The following is a 25017-nucleotide window of genomic DNA, read 5'->3' as shown; positions in this document are numbered from 1 at the left end:
GCACTATGCATCATGTGGCCATAAACACACGTAAGCGCGGCGGTGATGACACTCTGGATTATGGGAAAACCAGCCGAGGAAGGTCTTGACATATGTCGCGGCGGAAATGAACCGATAAGAAGCCTCGGCGCAAACGACACGACACCGCTGTATTGGTCGAATCTTTTTTCTTTATACCGCCTTGAATAAACAGTCGAACATATATTGCCTTTCTTCTTCTTCTACTTCCTACTTCAGCTGGCCAGTGTGCTCCTCAATTCCGATTGGTAGTTCTATGGTATTAACGATGGATTTAGAGACGGTTTCTAATTCTGTCGGGAACTGAATAAAAGAAAGCTCTCACACGATCTAGAAGACGATGGCGAAGTGATGACGTACCTAACTGCCGTGTGAGACTGGCTTAACAACCTCCACTTGCATAGAAAGTTATTTATGGACAACATTTATGGGGTGAATAATATCTGGACATGCTGTACTTCCAAGGTCAGGTCCCGGCTCCACGAAAGCGTCAAATGTTCATGCGGAGTCGAATCCTTGTCGCGTCACTAAGGTTAGACGTGGCAGCTGAGTGAAAGTGTGTGTAAATAGAAATGTTGCATGCAAGCATGCAGAATGGTCCCATTGTGTTCTTTCGGTTGACATGTGCAACATACATGGGAAAAATGCAGTTGTCATACACGATTTAATCAGCAGTAGAACATTTAAGATACTTATCTTCCATCCTGGTGCATGAAGGAGTCTTTTTTTAAAAACAATATTGTGAAATTCCTCGATTATCATCTTTGCGTGCGGTCTTCTTGTTCTTTGATAATGATTCTCTTTTTTTCCCCTCTTGGACATTGTTGTCCCATTTGCATTGTACAAATAATTGTTGCCCTTTGTTGCGGCTCTCCTTTGTGACTCACCGTTTAACAGAGCCAGAGCAATCTTGTCTTAATCTCTGTGTTGGGTTTGCTGAAGAGAATGTAGTTGTGGCCATTATAGGGACCGACTTTGGAGGGGGGGCAAGGCACTTTCTGCCCCCAAAATTCACGTAGAAGGATACATTGTATGTATATTTACATGTATAAAGTATTGTTTATGCTGATAGTGATCCCAAAAACTTATGTTAAGTTACGCCTTTAGTAAACCATCTTCGAGATACAAGTTTATTTAAGAACAAAATACAAGAAATGATTTCTATATCTTTCTGCAACGTGTGGTTCTTGAATTAATTTCTTTCGTATTTACAAGCCGATAATAGTAGTAACATAAATGCAATTAATAATAATATAATCAATTTATAAATAATATAATAATAATAATAATGGGCGCCTCTATCTCAAGGATCCCTTACACCGGATAACCATAATTAAAGTTGCCATACAGAGCCCTCTGGAGCCCATTCGAAGCAACTGATTCAGGTGAAACTTGGTATAAAGCTTAGAGATCATGGTGAAGCGAACGTGCACGTTGAACAACATCTTGCGTTGATCACACTGTCTTAAGCGCCTTGTACACGATCCAATAATTCACGAACAAGCCCTTGAATTGAACGCTTCAAAGGAAATGACGTCAGAGACAACGCCATTTTTCCCGTTGGATCCAAGGTTCTGTTAAAGAACTTCTAAATAGGAACGGTTCTAAATAACACCATCCAAGCTGACCAATCAGAGCACATGCTACTGAAATCGATTATCGGAAAGCGACCTCTAGGTCACGAATGCAGATATAATGGCGGCTGCGTGACATGTGAACAATGTATCACTTCACATTTTTAAAAGACGATAACTATTCAACCGAGAGGAATACGGTTTCGTATTGAATGGTTTTAGGTACAAAAGAATGGTGCTGCTTAAATACATACTTTATAACAAAAACTAAAATATGCTGACCAAGGCAGTAATTTATTTTATAAAAAACATAAACTAACGTAACGTTTCAACCTTCTAGCAAGGTCTTCTTCAGACTCTGTATCAAGTACAAAAGTCTTTTGTACTTGATACAGAGTCTGAAGAAGACCTTGCTAGAAGGTTGAAACGTTACGTTAGTTTATGTTTTTTATAAAATAAATTACTGCCTTGGTCAGCATATTTTAGTTTTTCATAATCATGGAAACAAGGCTTAATGGTGTTATACTTTATAACGTTTACTGTACGCGCATGGAAGAATATTTTAGGTTTTTTTTTTTCACTTGTAAACACCGTGCACTCACCATAGATGGTGTCACTAGATGTGCCTTTCGTGCTGAATGTACTATACACTGTAATCGCAAAAGGAGGTAATCGACATGTTTCATTAAATGCTTTCCTGCAAAGTACCACCTGCTATAAGATTTTTTGAAGCATTTACTTAGCATTTATGCTAGCAAATATGTTAAGGAAATGCTTCCGTCTAGAGCGGACTCGAGAAAATACATCAACGTCACGCTTCTTTTACGTTTCTAATACATCCTACTTTTTCTTTTGGAAATAAAATTATCTCTGTTACGGCTGATAGCTAGTCTATTTATTTATTTCCATATCGTACACACTGCCACCTCTTGGTCAAATATGAACTTGTCCAGTTTTTCCTTAATCGTGTACATGAGCAATTTCAGACTAATTTCCAATAGGAACGCTGTTCAATGACTTTGCAATTGCGTTCAATTCAACGACTTGTTCATGATTACGTGTACAAGGCGCTTTACACTTCCAAGTACACATTGAGAACTTCTGTACTGACATAAACAAAAAATAAAGTTGTGTATGTCCGATTCTGGATGTTGATACTTGAACGTCACATTTCCATCTGGTGGTTAAAATGTGAACTTTTTTTTCGTCAGCATTCGCTTCACCATGGTCTCCATAGCCTACACACCGAGTTTCATCGCAATCCGTTGCTTCAAAAGGCCCCCAGAGGGCTCTGAGTATGGCAACTTCAATTCTGGCCACCCGGTACAATTCCAGAAAGGACATTAAATATGACTATCTACCTGAATTCCACAACTAATATTTGTGGTGCCCAGTGGCGGATTAAGCTTCCTCGCCGCCCCTAGGCACAAACTTAATGTGCGCCCTTCTCAAAAGAACAGTAGTAACTTATTTGCACTGACCCAGTACGTAAGTTCCGTCTGAATATGTGATTGAAAATGGTTCCCCAAGGTCCCAACAGATTTCTGCCTTGTTAAGAGTTCCAACTCGCAGTTTTTGTGTTCTTCAGAATTTTCGTGTGATGCTAGAATATTTGAAATGTTTTTCCAGTCTGAAATGCCGTGAGTTGCGATGTTTGTCTTGCCCTTGAACAACCTGCATGATGCACAATAATCGGCACCAGTGCTGCACGAATATACCAAATAATTCCGCAAAATTGATTCTCCATTTACATGTTTACGAAAAAAATCACTATTATTTAAAAATCTTGTCTTACCTGCTATGAGCCTCCCCTATGGCGCAGTGGTAGCGTCATTGCCTTGTAATCAAGGGGTCCCGGGTTCGATACCCGGTGGAGGCACAAGTGGTTCGGATCCCACTTTAAACTGTAGGTCCAGTCTCGATTAGCCTTACTGTGCAAAAAGTGGACTTAAAACAACAACTCAAACGAAACCAAACCTGCTATGTGTCTTTGCGATTTAGAAAAATAGTTTTCAGCATTCTGATTAATCCCACGTCTTAGAAGAATGTCAATTGTAGACTCATTCAGACACCACTCGGCAGGATCGTCACTAACGAAATTTGCACTCTCACTGTCACAATCAGGAACTCCTACGAACTGAGGGAACACTACCTAAGGTGCACTTTCTTCCTCCACTAAACCCACAATGTTTTCGACATTTTGCGTTTCACAGAGTTCACTCGATGTAGCCGCTTCCACTTCAATTTTTGGACTGATTTCGGAAATCACTTGTTCCTTTAGCCTATAAAACGTGTCCACTGTACCAAGCTTTTTCTGTTCTCTTTCGCTTTTCGTTTGCAAGTTTACATAAGCCGCCCCACTTAACTTTGTTCGTTTCATGCTGCCTGCTGCATAAAAAAACAACACCAAATCGCACACGCACTATAAAAAAAAACTGCGCGTCAAATCTCCTGCATATGGCCTTGAACGGCTAAACAGCACCAGCGAATCACAGACGTGCAGCGTTGCCGTGCTCTCCGTGACAAGGCGTTTCGCTCAACCACGCTGTCTCTTTTCTGTGTGAGATTTCGACATGGCACCGCTGCAGTACGCTGCTATTGGCTATCGTCATATGCAGGAGATTTGACGCGCACTTTTTTTTTTTTTAGCAACAAACTGAATGCACCAGCCAGAGAATCCAGTAAGACAAAAACTAGTTGCGGTCCACGCGAAAGACTGGCATTGTTACAGATGCAAGTTTCAAACAATCAGTCTTCTTTCCTGCCTGGCCATTAACAAACGCTTAGTGGAAGATCGAGGAGTATGTATTTACAAAAACAAATCAACAAATGCTGGGCGGCTTGCATTGTCATTGTAAGCGATAAAAGCCGCAGCACGGGTTAAAAACAAATTGATTGGGGCCTGAAGGAGGCAGAGCAACGAAACATTTCTTGATAACACATAAATCAGATACATCAAGGTTTCTTTCGTATGAAGCGTAAGTGTTGCAAACCGTTGATTTGAAACATTGGTTTCATAGGTCTAAATTGTCACTGTGTACGTAAGACACTTTTTATTATTCTTGATATTCTGGAAAAAAGATTTGCCGCCCCCAAGAGTTGCCGCCCCTAGGCACGTGCCTAGTGGGCCTAATTGGTAATCCGCCACTGGTGGTGCCGCAAACTGATCTCAAACTCGGACTCGTGGACAGGACACTTTATAGTTTTGAAAATACTTAGTGGCAGAGGCGTCTCGTGAACGCATGCGCAGCATGTATGCGTTAGTGGCCGCATGAATATTAATGAATTTCTTACAAATCAGCTTCACAAAATTATAGGGTTTCCGACAATTAATGGTGCAATCATTACTTCTTTTGTTATTTTCTTATTTTACAGTGTTCGCTATTAGCCAAAATACAAATACAACAAATAACAAATCAATCCATCAATCAATCAATTATTTTTCCAGTGCTTTTCTTTAATCGTGACGATGGGAATGATTGATGATTATATGAAACTGATAAAAGAACCAACGATTCCCGGACTCAGGCGCAGAATGTTTAGTGGGTAAAATGACCACAATCACCAAATACAGTAATTTTTTTACACAATGTCAGGTCGACGGATTGACGTTGACCGAAATGTTTACTGTTAGTCTGACTGTGCCCATCCCCCCCAAGGCCTATGATGCACTCCCCCCCAAAAAGGTAGAACTCGCCCCCTTCCTTTATGCCGAATTATTTACTGAAATTACTTTGGTCAGACAAAATTTACGGAACAATATAATGCACATATTTAAGCAATATGTTCACTCTATGGTTCACAACATAGACATTTACCTGTATATTGTATATTACTTGACATTGATTGAAATAACACTTTACACAAATGATGATAACTTCTGAAAAGTGGCGGCGATTGGGTTCCAAAACCGGAAAGGAGGGGGGGGGGGGCAAGGTGCCAAAACTGGGTGGGCAAAGACAGTATATTTCCCTTTGTATATATAAGATTTAACATAGTGCGGGGACAAAAGTGGCGAAAAGTGTGGGGGGCAACGGCCCCCACTTAATCGCCGCCACTGCATCTGACGGTACAAAGTTGTTGCATCACGCTTATTGATAATTTCCTCATTTTGCACTACTTTTAAAATATAGGACTTACAGAATGGAATTAAGGTAGACATTAACCACTCATCAGCCATGCACGAACGTAGTCTGTAATTAATTATTCTTATGACACTCATTGTGCGTTCTGCAGAGCAATTTGTCAACTTATTTTATATAATACCTGTAAATTTGAAAAGGTCGAAAACTGGACAACAACATGCTATAGTTGAAGATAGCCATTCTTAACCCATTTCTGCAGATCCATAACTTCTTCAGAACCCGTCATGTCGTCTGTACCTGAACGTCCACTCTCATTTAAGCAGTTGTTCAAAGAGATTACTGTTATTGATTTTTGTTTCATTTCGAACTTTCGTACTCCAATATCACTTAGGTCCATGGTGACCGTTAGACATAAATAAGGCTTGCAGCTCAAAACTTGAACTTCATCTAAGTTATAAACATTGCAAAAAAACAACTAAATATCAACAAGTCAATCAATCCACACACCCCCCATTTTGTGTGAAGATGGTAACTAAACTATAATATTTTGTCCCCCTCCCCAAAAAATTCCCATGACGCAGGCGCGTCATGAATTTCCCCTGTGGGCACCCCTGCAGGGGAACACCATTATACAGGTAGGATCGATCATATGTTAACATAAATCGCCACCTTTCAAAGCATGCAATTTAAAGAAGAAGGGACTCTATTACTCTATTTTGAATGGTAGAGTAAAAAGCTTTCTCCCTCACTCAAGCACATACATATAAGTGCACAAAAATAGGTTAAACACAGTGTGTGTGTGTGGGGGGGGGGGTGCGCGCGGGCGAAGGTAAGAGATAAATCTACCCCCTGTGCAATGTAACGAACCTTGAAGGCATAAATGGGATGTGGAGGTAGGGCACATGCGTTCAGAATCTAACTCATTTGTGAAGGTGGTGTGAGCAGCATCGTGCTCCATCTGCCTTACCCTCCAAAGTTGCCCCTAGATACTCATTGTATTAGAAACTGTTAAACCTGAGCTCCGCCGCATGCAGGAACACTGTCGTTAAATTCATACATATCACCCATCACTTTGTTTATATGTGTACAGCATGTTATGTAAAAGGGGGATGAGGCTGGGATCCCCACTCTTGTAGTTAATTTTGGGCTTTGGGGGGAACTGTATGAACTTTGATCTAATTTGCTTTATTTTACTTCGCTTTTTGTGCCACTTTTGGCTAATTTTGCGTAGATGGGGATGAGTGAAGATATGATGAAATTGGTGAATGGACACTCACAAATATCCATGCCCAGGCCAGGATTCGAACCCGGGACCCCTGGCGTCGCGATGTGCTAACCACTCCGTCACAGGGGCCGGCAACTATATGAACTTAATATCCCGATTTTTAAAAAGTACTTAACTGGAATTTCTGCCACTTGACATTTTTAAATACCAAATTGTAGCCGATCCCCGTGGCGGAGTGGTTACACATCGTGCTACGAAGCCAGGGGTCCCGGGTTCGAATCCCGGCCTGGGCATGGATATTTGTGAGTGTCCATTCACCAATTTCATCATGTCATCACGCATCCCCATATTCATAATTAGCCAAAAGTGGCAGAAAAGCGAACTAAAATAAACGAAATCAATCAATAAATCACATTGTGTGGGTTTGCGTGCGTGTGTGCGTGCGTGTGTGTGTAAGTAAGTAAGAGTACTACATACACTTTGCAACATACCATGAAGGCATACAGGGGGTACTGACATGTGGCTCCACACATTCACAATCTCGTCTATTTGTGAAAATGGTGCTGTCATCAGCACCAAGCTCCGTCCGCTTTTACACTTCAGGATTGCCCTATAGGTACATATTTTGTCAGAGGCTGGGTGAACCCCAGTGCCGCTCCAGTCAGGAAAATTGCTGGGAAAATTCACACTTGAAATCACCAAGCAATAATTGATATTGGCAATGTTAATATCCCGCCTAATGTATTATGAATTGATCGTAAGATTGCATAAGCGAATAAGAAATACCATTCTGGGTGAAGTTGTACGAGCGGTAGTATACGTTTCTCTAGTATTACGATAACATATTAGCCGTAGCTAGTGAGATCCGTTGCTCTGCTTCCTCTGAACCCTCACGTCCCGTGCATTCTTTCCTGTCTGAGGAAAAGCAATAAAGAGATTGTCCACCTCAGGGTGTCTGTCGCCTTGGTCGGCAAAACTCCTGCTGCCTGAGCACTTTCACATTAGTTTATAACTACCTCAGCTCCACATAAAGGTCATTGACTTTCAAATATGAAATCCATCTCATACCTGGTGTTTTCAAATTGTACTTTTACGTCTGTCTCCTATGCTCCACAAGAGTATCTATAAGTTTCGTGAATGCTTCTATAACCCTATAGCTTCAATGGATAGTGTCACAATACATGCAAGATTCCATTTAAGAAATTGATGTGGCGAACTTGCTAGCTTTTAATAGGTTATATTTGTTTTATTCTTCTTGTTCGCCTTTCTGCCACTTTTGGCTAATCGGCACGATGAGTATTAGTAAAATTGGTGAAGGGAAGCTCACAAAGAACCTTGTGGGTCTTGGGTCACTATTTTCATGAACTGTATAGCCGAAGTAAGGCCTATCTATGTTCGAGCTAAATTAACCAATAGGTAAACAGTACAAATCAGATTATTTTGTTAACTTACATTCACTTCATTCTTAAGATGAACGGAGAATAATCTCTATAGTGTATACGGGGCCGTTCGTAGGCCGCTGTAAAGAGAAATGACAAGGCCAGAAATGTTGTAAGACGCATATCGCCATTCATCATTTCATAACATCTTAAAAGCGTGAAAGGAAAATTTATTTGGTTTGTCTAGTGTTTTTTCCTTATACTTATTCTAACACATTCTGTTAGAATATACTTGTTAGAATACCTTGTGTTAGAATAAGTATGGAAAAAAGCGCTGGACAATGGATAATGTTCCATTAACATTGCATACTAATAAATAGGGAGACAAATTTATGGTAAATAAAAACTGAGGAGAGCGGTAAATAAAATGTTAGATCAGCGGTATATACCATCGCTGGAAAAAAAAATTGGCACACACTTTTTCATTATGAGAGAAAACAACATACAAAAGAGCTATAAATTGATAAACTACTTCATTTTTATATACTGTACACATACACAAGTACTTAGCTGTCCAACCAAAAAGAAAACAACAACACAAAATCACTTCATTTCTAAATTGCATATCTCAAGCGATTTATTCATTGTATGTATTTAAAGGATATCCTTGCTGTCCAACAAATAAAATAATCACTACTGCACATACACAAACACATGTTGAAAATCACATGATTGATAAACAAAATTAATTCATGACTGAACACAAATGACACCATTATTTTCCTTGACGTGCGGGAACAGACTAATCTTATCGCTGCTACAGCTAGCAAGTTCAATGAAACTGGAAGTTGAGTAGACATTCGAGGGAAGAAAGGAATGCAGCTTGACAGGGAGCGAAGTTTTCGAACTGAGATTTAGTGCATGGGAAATCCCAATTTGCAGCGTCTTCCTGATGTGATTGAAGATAAAACGTTCTTCAGCTGCAAGTGGTAGGAAACTTTAGGCAAACGTTTCGTTACAAATCGACAGTTTGCGCTCACAACCTCGATTGCCGGTTTTTGCGTGTTTTCTACTTAATTTGATGATATTTCACGGTTATTTCGCCAAAAAGCGTTCATTTCGTGGAAAGCACACATTTCGCATTACTTCGCGAATAAAACTCATGCATATTTCATCATTGTGGGTGTAGTTATGTGCAGAATGTTCAAAGTTGCATCTTTGGTTCACATTTCGCGATTTCGCGCATCGTGAAAATTCAATGTCCCTACTAATAAAGAACCATTGTCAGCAACATTTAGACAAGTGCCTTATTTTCGACTGTTTAAGGAAACTTTGTATCTCTCAAGGTTAATCGCGAGATCATAAAATGCACCCATGCCGTACCGGAACTCGAACACAGGAGCATCAAGACGAGACCTTGTGTAACTCGAGACTGTGCCTTCAACGTCGAGAAAAATCTACCTTTCCGACGGAGTAGTGCTGTATTACAATCAACAAAATTGAATATCTACATGCAAATATATTGTAACATCGTAGATGTTTCACATTCTATCTACTGCAAGTAGTGACTAATGTAGCCTTGTGATCAAATTGCCCGATCCATGATAGGGTACATTGCGTAGTGTTTCAGATCGCACTTTAAACTGTAGGTCCAGTCCCGATTAGCCTGCCTGAGCATAAAGTGAACTTAAAACTTACGAGAGCAAAGATATGACCGGAGTTTAGATCAGGATGAAACCGGGAACGAGACAGTCTCGTTTCTATCGTCTCAGAACCACCCCATGTGTTGAAGGTGAAGGCTTCAGGATTTTGAAGCTCCACGCCCTCGAGATTAATGCGCGTCCACATTCCAAGTTCCTTGTTTCTTTGCGGTTCCCAGCGGATCGAGAGGGAATTTACAGCACCCAGAGTTCAGAGACGCGCATCGCATTTCGTTCCTTCATGGTCCATGGCGAAGACACGAGGGTCTTCCTCGCTCTAGAAAGTAAATTGGACGCCGCGGCACGTGAGGAAGCGTCCCGCCTCCTGCCGCCTTTCTCCCGACGTTTCCGTTGCCTTCAACGGGAGTTGTCGTTGCGCAGGAAATAATCATTGGGCGGCGGCATTTTTTTCCATTCGAGATGCACGCATCTTCGTCGTTGATCTCGGTTGAAAATGTCACGGTTCCTTAGTTTGAGTCGATTCGGGAAACAAGTCCAGCGTAATCAGCTCGTCACCCAGCCCGATGACGTAGTGGTAACGCTCTCCCCTTGTAATAATGAGGTCGCTGGTTCGATCCTCGGTGAGGCACATTGCGCAGTGGTTCCTGTTCAATTTAAAACTGTAGATAGAGTTTTGGTTCAGTATGGAGATATGGAACAATGTAGAGGGCAAGCCCAAAAAACTCTGTACTTAAGCTACATGCTACACATTGTCCAGAACCGAACCCTAGGAGGCAAAACGTGACGCGAACGCAAAGTTCGCATCATACATGAACAGTTAAAAGATTGATTGATTGATTGAGTTTGTGTTTTCAGTCCACTTCATGCACGGTAAGGCTAATCGAGACTGGACCTACAGTTTAAAGTGGGATCGAACCACTATGTGCCTCCACCTGGTATCTAACACGGGACCCCTTGATTACAAGGCGACGACGCTACCACTGTGCCATCGGGGAGGTTCATAAACGGTTAAAAGAATCTGCTGTCAGGATACGGATATAACAGGGAAATTTATTTTATTTTTTTATTACAATGGAACATTATGAGGACACTATTCAGTTATCATTATTTTGTGTTTTAAAATTGCCTTGCTTGCCTCCTTGGGTAAATTCTTGCAAGGCGGAAAGGAGACCGAGTGTCCCGGACACTGTCTTGGTCTCCCTCGACAAATATCGAAAAGGTCTCGTTCTCGATTTTTACGAGCCCTTCTCGGTCTCGGTATTATCCCTAGAGAGGAAGGGAGGGCAAAATTTCCTCCGCCCCTTCTTAAGGTATTTCGGGAGAGTAGAAAGTGCATTTCCTACCAAAATCCAGGGCCTATTCGCATTACATTTATTGCCGTAGTATGCACATCAACTTGTGGTGATTACCCGATGTCGTTGAGGTCCCGTCGCCTCCTGGTAATCAAATGGTCCCGTGTTCGATACCTGGCGGAGGCACATAATGGTTCCGATACCACTTTAAACTGTAGGTCTGGTCCCGATTAGCCTATCTGTCCATAAAGCGGGCTTAGAAATAAACTCAACATATAAACTTGGAAGAATCTTCAAGCCTGATGCCAGTGAGTAAATGACGTTACTGTGCGTACTGTGTACGTGATAAAAACATCCTTATTATTGTTATCAGAAAGCTTTAAGAGCTGCACGCAGTTCGACAACAGATGTCGGCGTTACAGTTACTTAGCAGAGCAATTATCTTTGCCTCCTGGAGAGTTTGCAACGAGCTTGTAACGCAAGGGCGCATAGCGTGTCAAATGCACCCCCCCCCGTCCCCTCCCCGCTCCCCCTCGACACCTTCTATCTGGATGCTTACAGACACAACAAATTAGGAAGTGGAGCATTTGACGGCAATAATGGCTTCCCTTTAATTGTTACGGTTTTACAGCTATTTTTACATCAAAGGTAGCTAATTGGGAACCTTTAGTTCCGTTTTAGAGATGGCCAGTAAATTAAAGCAACTAACATCTACACTGTAAAAGAAGGTACACTTTTTGTACCCTTTCTAGAAACCACTTTTGATCACTTTTAGTACACAAAAGAAATGCAGTAAAAGTGTTCTCAATTCAAATGTGTTCCACAAGTGTGCAAAAGTGTTCCCAAGAAACTACGTTTTGTTGAATTTTAGAACATTCCGTTTGTGAAGCACTTTCTCTGAACACTTGCAATGTACTTTTAGGACACATTGAAAACACTATTTTCTTTTATATTGTATATCTGCGGATTTTACCCTGGGCCACAGACCCCAGCTGATCTGCGAAGTCTACACCTGCTACTGCTTTCATAGCTGTCTATTCTTAAATAAAAACACGCCAAAATAAAATATGTTCCACGGATTATTAGGGGTAAAAAGTTCATACTTTTATAAATAATATCAAATCGTCATGGAACGCTGTTTGAATGAATGAATAAATGATTTGAAGTTTTAAGTCCACTTTATGCACAGTAAGGCTAATCGGGACTGGACCTACAGTTTAAAATGGGATCCGAGCCACTATGTGCCTCCACCAGGTATCGAACCCGAGACCCCTTGATTACAAGGCGGCGACACTACCACTGCGCCATCGGGGAGGCCCACGGAACGCTGTTGCCGACGTATTCACTTCGTCTACTGTAGTAGCGTTAAGGTAACAGTTATACTTCTTACCCAATAGATAAGCACTGTGTTGTTTGTTATTGTGAGCATTATTACTAACACTGCTAAGTTATTGTATAACTTTAATAAAAGACTCTTAATCAGCAACATTAAATAAATATTTAAATATTGAATTAAGTCATAGGTGTCAGCATCAAGAAAATATATTGAAAGGGGGTTCTGCGTTAAAAATTGTTACATTCCCAGAGTTTTCCTTAGGGATTTATTTGGAAATAATACAAACCTTATTTACAAGTATGTGTCGACATGTACAGTGTAAAGAAATTAATAAAATTTGTTGACAATGCCCATTTATTGCTGACCAATCTATGGCAGGCTTGTAGGACATAACGTTGCAATATATGAATGAAAGAATGCTGATGAGTGTAAATTCTTTAAAATTGCGTTCAACCATCTCTGCTTTTCTAATAACGTGGAGGGTAAATGTGGGTACGCGTGGAACTTGGGAAAATGCATGCTAAATAATGGTGCAATTGCGTATATTGTGGAAATTATTCAGCAAATGAGTTGCTTTCGAAATAGTTTAAGACGTAACTACCTCGTTGGTCGTTGAATACGTTGAATGTTGTATTCAATAATCTATCTGGGTTCGATTCCTAGTCTGGTCATGAGTATGTGTCCTTCCAACAATTTCATGTAATCATCATGATTAATCCTGGCCAGACCTTTTTCGAACTGCAATCGTGATACAAAAACGTCCCGGTTTTTTGGGTTAACTTACATTCAAACAAGTTCTTCATTGTAAGAATCATTGATAATACATACAGAGCATTCCCTGACATTCGCTACGAGACTCGGCGGCAAGCGGCCCGGCATCAGCGCTTGTCTTTCCCGGTGAACGGGTCCGCCATAATCGCTTATATTAAACCTCGTAAAAAAGTTTAGCGTAACAGGGTCAGTTCTGAATAAAAGTGGAAAGGAAAATGGGGGAAAAAAGTATACATAGACAATTCGCACACCATCCGTGAGTTAAAAGAGAGTATTGTACTAAAAATCGGGAGAATTACAGTAGACGAACTTGCACGTGTAAATGCCAATTTTCTTCGGAGATGCCAGGAATGTGTTGCAGCAGAGGGACATCATTTTCAACACTTTCTGTAGTCAAGGTTAGTACACAATATGAAAACTGTACTTTTAATAGCCGACTCTAGCGACTGTCGCTGACCCGTTCACCGGGAAAGACAAGCGCTGATGCCGGGCCGCTTGCCGCCGAGTCTCGTAGCGAATGTCAGGGAATGCTCTGTATAATTTAATTTATAAATATATAATCTTATAAACATAGAATTATCATGGCAGTTCAAAAGTACTGGTGAAACAAAAACTAATGGAAATTTGAAAATACCGTTCATTTGCGGAATACAGTACTATTCGAATACTTCAGAGAATTGAGTGTAAACGTAAGCAGTTAGTTTTGAATTCAAATATACTCAAAATGTATTCAAATAATATTTTCCTTCGCTAAGGGAAATATTCAAAACACATACAAATAACGAAGGATTATGTTGTGTTTATGAGTACTGCATGTTTTCTCTCCCTCACACACACACACATACAAGATACATGTACTCTACAGCAATAAAATTAATTTATATATGCACAATAAAAGTAAAACAGGAATGCAAGACAAATATAATGAATAATGATTTATGTTAGTGAAAAGTAAAATTTAAACATAAAACTTAAACATAATGATACCATTTCAACCATTTTGCAATTTGACATTTTAACCAGTTGGTAAAAAAATAGTTTGTTACTTTTATAAAGATTTGAAATATATAAAAGTAACAAGTAAATTCCTTTTTGAAGTTAAGATCCCCCTCTCCCGGAGTCTTCAGTAATTTCGTGTCCTGCATAGAAGCTAAGTAAAATAAACCAAATAAAAAACCTTTATTTTTTGGCCTGGCCCCAATTGGTATATTTGCTGGTTTATTGGTTACATAATTTTAACGAACTGCTAATGACAATATTTTATATTATAATCAATTATCATTTGAATACGTATTATTATTTTTGTGATTGTTTAGTCGCTTTTCTGTTACTTTGGCTAATTGAGACGATAAATTATGTTTGGATTCGCTTCATAAAGAGCCTTAAGCTTTGAATGCGAATACGTTTTACAAATGTGACTATTGTGTAGAGATAAGATTATTCCTGATAGAAATATTAAAAGTTATCTAAGTTGCCAGTAATGCTTGGGTTTATCTGGCCTTCTAGATAAAAATCTTGTTAAAAACTGAAGCATTTGCCAATCAGTTGTTACGCCTATGCATAATTGAGTAGTTGGGCATTTAAAATACAAGGATTAAAGCAGAGTACTTTTAGTGTGTTATGGTGTCAATGCTACTAGATGACGCAATTTTATAATTTCACAAAGTGATTATTGACTAAACTGTAGGAGACTGAGCAACGTACATGTGCGGTATTCTTGCATGTGGACTTTTAGCTACTGTAACACTGGTCTACAAAAATGAACTTTTTTTCTCTCTCAAGAACAAAATTTACTGAATCTAGAAGTATTTTTCATGCTGAATGCGAATATGTTTTTCGATTTTTCCATCAGGCAGGGTTTTTGTGTGACAGACGAATAAAGGTTTATGAAATGAGTACTTTACGTACATCTATACAGGGTGTCCCAGAAATAGGTGGCATAACTTCAGGAGCGTGTTCCTTACATGTAAACAATGAAAAAAGTTTATATGAACATAGGTCCGGAAATGTTTGGTTTCCGAGTTGTAAGCTGTCACAACATGTGCTCACTTGAATTTGTCTATCTTCCACAGGTAGTTTCCTGTAACACAACCAGCTATTTGATGAGTGGTACATGCTGAGTGGGCCTTGCTGAGACCAAGTACACCAATCAGGAACGAGCAGATATGCACTTCATGTATGGTTTGGCAGATGACAGCCTATAACTCGGAAACCAAGCATTTCCGGACCTATGTCCATATAAACGTTTTTCATTGTTTACAAGTAAGGAACACGCTCCTGAAGTTATGCCACCTATTTCTGGGACACCCTGTATAATAAAGAAATACGTTATTCTAGCGTACCAAACACGTTCAAGATAATGATTTCCTGGCATATTATTCATTTGAGATATCTCTCTTCATGGTTCAGCAGTAGTCAGTCAGCATACGGGGACTCCATTTGCCTTGGCACATTTTTTCCATTGTAGAAATCTGCTGGTGGAAACGCTTGCCATGCTCATTGCTGACAGCCCCAAGATTTTCCGGGAAGAAGTCTAGGTGGGAGTCCCAAGTAGTGAATTTGTGAAGAAATGTTGAATCCTATAGCTTTGTATGAATTGACAAAATCAGTCACTACGTCACGGTAGTGTTCTGCTTTATGATTTCCAAGAAAATTGCAACATATTTGAACGACTGCCAGGCTGCTTTCTCCAGTGGATTTAATAGTTCCTCAAAATGTTCGTCAGCCATTAGTGATCTTATTTGTGGCCATATAAAAATTTCTTCTTTCAGTTTCGCATCACTGACGTTGGGAAATTTAGATTTCAAGTACATAAATGCAACAGAGTTTTTATCCACTGCTTTCACAAAATGTCTCATTATTACGGAAGTAAATAGAATATTTTAGGATTCACTAAGGGACTATTTGACATAGTTTTAACTCTCAGCGCCACCGCTAGGCGACGTGTTGTCTGGTCCGCGGCGTATTCCCCACTCTCCAGTTCCCCTTTCTTTTCAACTATTGAACATGTTAGAACATCCATAAATCTACAGAGACTTAACTTCCTGATTTCAGCATAACACAACACCAGTAGCGGCTGGTGCCTAAAATAACAGGTGAAGAAGTACATTTATAGGCAATGAAAAACAAGTAGTAAATATCAGTGGGCCCCCAAAATTTAAAACGTCTTTTTTGTCTTCATCCGTCCATCTGGAAAATGGTGTCTGCAACAAATTACACACTAAGTCATTTACTGGGTTCATTGTACAAACCACAGCTCAACACATGAACACAACACACGATAAGAAACGCGAAACACACACGCGAAACAAGATCTCGCGAGAACGCAACAATTTTGCCACAACCACTGGATGCAATGTTTTCTGTCGACGAGAGAACTGCTGCACCTAGATGGCGACACCCGTTCAATTCCAACGCTAGGTGACATCACCGTTGCCATGACAACCGGCTAAAGTCTTCCGCAACCTGGGGGCGTCTGCTCTTGGTTTGTTTATGCTACGACGAACTCTTCACGTGCGTAGCGCCGAGCGAGCTACTACTTGAGTATTATCGTGTGCGTTCTGCTGGGAAATAGTTTAATTTAACAAGCAAATGAAAAATGTCAATATTAATTTGAAAATTATGTGAAAACATCTGCACTTGTTGCACTTGGCCAGCCGCCACTGCACAACACCTATACATCTTGAAACGAAACACTGCATGTAAGGTAAATACAGGTTAAAGTATCCCATGGCAGGCCATAAAGAAGAGTACAATTCAATTTCAAAAGTAACTGTCACAGAAAAGCTGTGCCTGATGGAAAAATTCTAATTACATATTTGAATTCAGGGCGAAAAAAAACCACCAGACTCACCATTTAGTTTTCTTGTGAAAAGAATCATGTTGACCAGCGGATGAAACGTTGTTTATTAAAAGAAGTGCGAAGTACGGATAGTTCAATGCGATAGCAGAGTTTGTGTAAAAAGAGGAAAAGCAGTGAACCTCAGATTAGGCCGCCGAAGGTATGGCCACATTGGATCCGATTCTGCCGAACCTTTACACTGGCTTACACGACAGAAAACGCCGCCTTATAATCAAGGGGTCCTGGGTTCGATACCACATAGTGGTTCGGATCTCACTTTAAATTGTAGGGTCCAGTCCCGATTACGCCATCTGTGCATAAGATGGACTTGAAACAGAAACTCAACAGCAGAAAACGGCAGGAAGAACAGCACCATGTATATAAGTGCGGGCGTTCACACTCGCGCCGACGTGCAGGCCACCGAATGGAACCAAATTATTTTGCTTTTCTCGGTCGAATTCGCCGGAAGTGTAGTGCTTTGCGCTTGTATATTTGACCTCTTGCTTTGTCTGGGTGACAATTTTGGACAGACAACAAAAAATATATTTACTTGGTTTACAAAGCTAATTCTTACACATCAGTCAAGAACTATTACTATAGGGAGTCAAGAAACTGACACTTAAAATTAAGGTATGAGTACTGAAAATACTGGGGTGTGTGGGACGAAAAATTGTTGATACGGATGGGGATAGGAAGGAGAAATGTTTGAAATCCTGACGTTTGGGACAGAAATGATTGAAATTTCCAGACACTGTGCAAATCTTGAATTCTACTCAGCATTCGCCTTTCAAGTAATTATTTTGCATTTCGGGTACAAAAACTGCTAATTTAAAGAAATTTCTGACGCTAACCCTTCACGTTATCGACTTTTCGGTATCCCGCACGCCCCTGAAAAATTTGCACAAATAATATAAATCTTCCGAAATCTCATTAACCAATCCCGTTTCCCCCTCGCCAGCATATTATTTTCATGAAAGGGTTTCAAACACTTGCATCGTTTCGATACATCACATGAAACTCTACTAGCACACTCACGATTTTCCTGATGCAATATGACCATCACATCGCCAGAACGTCGTAAATCGAATTCGGCAGAACACGGAAGTGTACAAGTGCCGAAACCGGATCCAATATGACCACAAGGTAAAGGATAGAAGGATTATTTTTACCGTGACTAAACCCCGAAGAGACGTCACGGATACACACCCAATTAATGATGATACGATGACCATCAAAAACTGATAAGCCATTCTGACAAGTGTGAAGTGATTTTGTGACGAAGTGCCTGATATGATAGGAATTCTAACAAGAGTCCATGCCGAAGGAGACTCAGAATCGCCATTTTAGTGATGTTATCAAATCAGTATCCCATAAATACTGTGACACCTTATCTAGATCTTCTGGTTTGTAAAAAGGAAAGCTTTGATCTTGTCTAAGCGACCTTGAAACTGGGCCATCTGGTTAAAAGTGTTAGAACACGGGATGATCGTTCATCAGTGCAAAGAGTTTGGGTTGGAATGTAGTTTTATAAAGAGGTCACGAGTACAAATTTCTATCTACGGAATTCTACCTCGATATGATTGTTGATTATACTTGCAATATTTTGCAGTTTTCTTGCACGGCTGCATGTGAATATTGTACTAATTATAACACCATTAGCAATTTTGCATACATGGACGTCCGAAGGAAGAGCAGGAAAGGTGCAGGTACACTGTCCCTCTCTGGGAAAAGCAATGTCAGGCGATATTTTTTGATTTGATTTGATTTAGTTTATTTTACTTCGCGTTTTGTGCCTCTTGGCTAATTTGCGAAGATGGGGATGAGTGATGAAATGATGAAATTGATGAATGGACATTCACAAACAACCAAGCCCGACCGGGATTCGAACCCGGGACCCTTGGCGTCGCAGCGCGATGTGCTAACCACTTTTTTTTTTTTTTTAAGGAAATACCCCCACCATTCACTCTTTTTCTCACTTTTACACTTTTCAATTCTTACATTTTTCTTTGTTTCTTATCAACTGGACGAACACAAATACCCATACCTTACCCGGGACTCGAACCCAGAACCCCTGGCGTTGTAGCGCGCTCTGCTAACCACTTCGCCACGGAGGTCGACATCACTCGGCCACAGGGTCGGGCTCAGGCGATTTTGTTAGTTTATGTTTTCTTAGAGAAATGTTGAGTCAAATATAAGTTTACACACACACACACACGGAACGCTGGTGGAAGAAACCCGTCACTGGGTGGTCAAAAAACTACACTCGGTTCCAAAAAAGGTCAATTCAGCGGCCAACGAGCTCCACTCGATAGTCAAGAAACTCCACTCGGTAGTCAAGAAACTCCACTCGGTGGTCAAGAAACTCCACTCGGTGGTCAAGAAACTCCACTCGGTGGTCAAGAAACTCCACTTGGTGGTCAAGAAGCTCCACTTGGAGGTCAAGAAACCTTCACTCAGTGACCAAGAAGCTCCGCACGTTGGCTAAAAAACTCCACATGGTGGTCAAGAAGGTCCACTCGATGGACAAAAACTCCACACGATGGTCCAGAAGCTCCATGCGATGATCAAGAAACTCCACTTAGTTGCCAAGAAGCTCCACTCGGTGGTCAATAAGCTTTACTCGGTAACAAAAAGCTTTACTCGGTTACAAAAAGCTTTGATCGGTAGTCAAGAAGCTCCACTCGGTGGCCAAGAAGCTCCACTCGGTGGCCAAGAAGCTCAAGTTCCTTGTCGAAATGTTAAACTCGATGGAACCAAATAGAAGCACCACTCATATGCCATATGAATATTGTCTTGCATGCAATGTTCCTGATTTTCAAGTTCAAGGTGAGCCACTTCTTATCAATCACGTATCTTCCAACAGTGCTGCCCTTGGCGAACCTTCAAAAGTCTTGCCCTCAAACGGGATGCGAACCAAGAACCCACATGACCTCGATTAGAATCGAGGCGTATGTAAAAAAAACAACCAGTTATCAAACGTATCAATAAATATGTACTTACCTCTTCCAGAAGGATATCATACCATCCGAGACATGGGTGTAGTATATCCATTGTCACTAAACCACTGTTAACAGATAACCGGGTATCAAAAAAACACTAACTCCCAACTAAGGTCCAACCAAGAATGAAGTCTCCCACAAACAAGCTCTTACAAGGAAAAAGTATTTATTTTTTTCCAGTTTCATGCGTGTGTGGCACAAATGCCCAACTGGCCCAGAAACCTCGGTTTGCAATGAAGCCTCACGTTGTGCTTCATAAAATCGTCTTCACGATAGCTGCGTAGCACGTCGGAGCTATGCAGCGTAACATTACACAGTTACACACTTCCAATAATAAATCCATCGTCCACATGCACATGAGCACGGAAACAGCAGTCGTGTTCTCCCAAGTCTAGTTCTGCCAATCTTGTAAAGGCACTTTTTTTTTTTTTAATGTGACTCGCCATTTCATACGAGTGAATGACCTTCGTGGCATATGGAAGCGTGACTTTACTGCATTCGTTAGCAACTTAATGGCTTTTATTTCTTTCCGTGTGATTTGTGAGCTTCCCTCACCACTTCAAGAATTGGCCAGTAAAATAAAAAAATGCATTTAATGTTGATTTTGAAGGCAGAACTTCCTCTCGCTGACAAATAACTTTTAATTAGCATTATGTGCACTTTGAAGCTTGCAATTGAGACTTGGCTGTTGGAATAAACATGACAGCACTTTCACCTGCATTGTTTCCTAAGGTTCCGGGTTCGATACCGGAAGTCTAGTGTGTAAGCACCCGTTATATTCAGGAACGTCGTTAAGGGGGGTTTCTGAGGCAGTAGCCCCTCTTCAATGCAAAGGTACTCCCTGCACATTGAGTTCTTCTTTGAGTATTTGCTTCAAGTTCACCATATGCACAGAAAAGCTAATCGGGACTAGATGTACGGTCTAAAGTTGGATCCCCCACCGGTTATCCAACCCGGAACCACTTTATTACGTTACCACTACGCAATCGGGTAGGTCCTTGCAGATAGAAACATGCCGCGAAGGCAGGTAGAGCCCCCATACTTTCACACTCTCGGTCATTCGTGGATGTGATGTGATCAGCACCCAGCTCCGGCCGCCTTTATCGCCGAGGGTTGGCTATTTTTTACGGGCTGAGTGAACCCAAAAACCGATCCAATGCTGGGGGGGGGGAATCTCACCTTAAATCATCCACCTCTGGAATCAAACTTTGGCGTGCCCTACACAGCAACGGCTCATAACCAAAGTAAACATGTAAAATTTTAAGAAAAGGTATTGAGCTATTGCTCATCACACTAAACCATTATTCCCTACCATGCCTTTGGTTTTGTCTCGAGTTCTGAGACATTTTACCCTAGGCATCAGTAAGCGAAAGAAGAAAACATATTGTGCACTGTATGAGTCCCTCAACAAATCAAATCTAACGACTCTCATGGTCATGAAAAATCACATTAACTTTACGATCAAGGAAAAATAAAAGTGTTCCTGAAAATAAAAATAAACTGGTAAATCACGAGATTTATTCAAGTGTAAAATTATGACTTGAGGCGAATGTCCTTGAAAGTATCCATAACGGTAAGAGAAGTAAAATGTCAGATTCCTTCATTTTATGAAAGTGGAAAGGTTTTTATGTGTTTCAAAATTGAAAACACACCAACAAGTTTCTCGATCGACCATTTTACAGCTTATCGTGACCGCAGAAGAAAATCACCTGATGTGTTTTTTTTCCTAACTAATTTCACCACTTCAGCAATGCGTCCCTTCTTCAGTGAACACAACAACTATTTCTGGCGCAAGAGGACGGTGGCGACACAAGCTTACACCAATCAGCATTCAGCAAATTTGCCATTCACATAAGGGAATATATATATATATATATATATATATATATATATATATATATATATATATATATTCCCTTATATATATATATATAATATTAATGTGAAAAATTGTGCATGAAGAGGAAAATGTGACTGTAGCTACCAGCTGTTAGCAGCAGTGCGTACTGCTTTGCTCCCTTCACTCGATTTCTCCCCATATGCGCGGCCTTGCTCCATACATTCCCGAGACAGAGTATAAGATATCTCAATCCATCTGTCGTTGTGTCTGTCAATGAGAACCAAAACAATTGACAACAATGTGCATTATACCTACCTTTCAATAGTACTATCAATAATATATTCATCTTAATAATCCAATAATCATCTAAGGTTTGCATATTTCGGAAACTATGAATGCCAGAAAGACAAAATCTTGCATAATTAAATCAGTTTCAAATGTTCAAATGTTAATTAATTTCTCATCAGCAGTTTCTTAAAAATATATGTGAGCGATAAAGCCAACATTCTGATTAGTATCCAAAGTGCTTATCACGGTTAGGTAGTAAGCACAGCTCCAACTTGTTTTTGAGATTGTGTCTAAGTCCACTTTATGCACAGAGAGGCTAACCTGGACTGGGCTTACTATTTAAAGTGGGATTCGAACCACTACGTACCTGCAGCGGGTATCGAATCCTGGACACCTTGATTTCAAGGCGAGAATATTGCCACATTAAGTCACGGGAAAGCCCCCCTCCCCCATACACACAGGCACATGTATATAACGCTTAACGCACACATTTGCATTCATACATGCATACATCTCATCTATTTTATTCAAAATGCTTAAGTTAGGCTATAGCTATCCATTACTGTAGCTTTGTAGTATTGAAGTAAATACCGGGGAAGAAAAAGATTATCATATTTCTGTAACGGAACCTTTCTCGACATTAGCATTTAAAGCTATGACTAGAGACAGAATTTTAGAGGGAAAATTTGTACTCTAAAAAGGACCAAAAAAAGGGGCATGAAAAAGGACTATGGTCTATCATTTTAAATGAAAACTAAATATACACCATTCATATATAAAAATGGGATACATTAAATTTATTGCAATTGTTTACTTTACTTCATATATATGAATGGTATATATTGCGTTTTCATTTAAAATAATACAGGGTGTCCGAATTGAAACGCCCTAATTTCAAATACTTATATTAAACATAATATACAGGCAAGAACAGTGTGGTAGGTGGTATATGGTAGCTTAGCTGTGGAAATTTTAAATAGGTAATGAATAGTAAGGATTCGTTTATTTTGTATCGTTCCAGGGGGTGAATAGTGAAAATGACAACCAATGCTGAAACTGTGTGGTTGTACGCAAAATTGGGATTCATTATTGCAGTTCAACGACGGTTTATTGCAGAGTATCGCAGAGACCCTCCCGATGGCAAAAGAATCAAGGCGTGGAAAGCAGCGTTTCTAGAGACAGAATCTGTCGCTAAGAGGCATGGTGGTGGCCGATCACCAACATCAGAGGAAAACGTTCAGCGCATTGCAGATGCATTTGCACGAAGTCCCAAGAAATCCGTTCGTACGGCGTCACGTGAGATCGCTCTCCCAAATTTTGTGTACGAACGGATTTCTTGCAATAATGGATCCCAATTCTGCGTCCCACCACACAGTTTGCGCTTTTTCAGCATTGGTTGTCATTTTCACTATTCACCCCCTGGAACGATTCAAAATAAACGAACCCTTACTATTCATTACCCATTTAAAACTTCCACAGCTATGCTACCATATACCACCTACCACACTGTTCTTCTTGCCTGTATATTATGTTTAATATAAGTATTTGAAATTAGGGCGTTTTAATTCGGACACCCGGTATTTTAAGCGCAAATCTTCCTTGAAACAGCTTACCGCATTTACTGTCACACAGTAAAGTTAACACTATTAAAAAAAAATCACAATAAAAGTCTAAATCTATCAGAGAAGAACACATTCAAGTTTCAACTTAACGCGGTGTAAGCGGCACGCCTGTTCTGGCAACAATCGGTGCGAACGTAATCCCAACACCCATGGAGGGAAGGTAGGGTAGAGGGCGTTTGTTCTTTCTATTCTCTGGGCTGCACCAAATAGACGATTGTTGAATGGTTTGTTTCTGGAAAATACAGTCGTAGAATGTTTTTGATATCTTGTCAATAAAGGAACGAAAGAAATGTTTTTAAAAAATGAAATATGGGCTGAAAAAGCTTGTCAATAAAGGGATCAGAGAAGAAAATATTTCATAAAAAGGGGAAAAAATGAGAATGTGGGCTGAAAAAGGGGGGGGAAGGGAAGTAAAAACCATGTATTCTTGTTGGTGGAAGATAATTATCAACACTGTAGTTATTTATTCCATGATCCGTGTTGAAAAATAAAAGAGAACTTCCCTTTAAAATCCGGTCTCTAGTTATGACCGACCCGTATACACCTATAATATTCTGTGTTCCACAAAGTTCAATAATTAACATACATGCCTCTAAAGAAATATTACAGAGGGTGACATCTTTCCAATATTCACAGCAATTGATTCTTTCTCGGCAGACGACACAAACGTTTAACCGTCGGCATGAAGTAGGCTGCCAAAACATTCATTTGTAAGACAAAGCTGTCATAGTTCCTGATATATCTGTCATCTTGCCAGAACTATTCAAGATAAATTGCAGGCGAGGAACACACAAGGCGCAATAACCTGGAAAACTATGACGGTGTTAATTTACGATCCATTTAACTGACACAAGTTCATTAGGAAGAGTTACTACTAGCATGCTCATTTTTAAGACTTCCGGTCCTAAAACAAGAAATATGACACGTTCTAGTTGGCTACTGTGGCGTCCCCAGAAATTTCGTTTGAGTGGACTCAAGTGTTGGTTCTGTTATGATGGTCATGGCTATCCAGATTATTTTCTCTCTCTCTTTTCTCTTCCTCTCTCTTCCTTTCGTACTCCCTTTCTCTCCCTCTTTCTTCATGTT

The 25017-nt window shown here is 40.2% G+C and overlaps 1 protein-coding gene across 1 annotated transcript in view; it reads right to left on the bottom strand.

The window, feature by feature from the left end:
• Window positions 1-20288, bottom strand: part of LOC145994695 (uncharacterized) — a 150454-nt gene extending 130166 nt beyond the window's left edge. The window contains exon 1 of the mRNA XM_083130859.1: window positions 20183-20288. Coding sequence (XP_082986985.1) covers window positions 20183-20233 — 51 coding nt within the window. The 5' untranslated portion in view covers window positions 20234-20288. The remainder of the gene's footprint in view (window positions 1-20182) is intronic.
• Window positions 20289-25017: the final 4729 nt, after the last annotated feature.

Source organism: Lepisma saccharinum, chromosome 11 (assembly GCF_977018435.1).
Source record: "Lepisma saccharinum chromosome 11, izLepSacc3.1, whole genome shotgun sequence".
Taxonomy (NCBI): Eukaryota; Metazoa; Arthropoda; class Insecta; order Zygentoma; family Lepismatidae; genus Lepisma; species Lepisma saccharinum.
The sequence above is the reverse complement of the archived record's forward strand: the minus strand, read 5'-3'. Positions and strand labels throughout refer to the sequence as shown.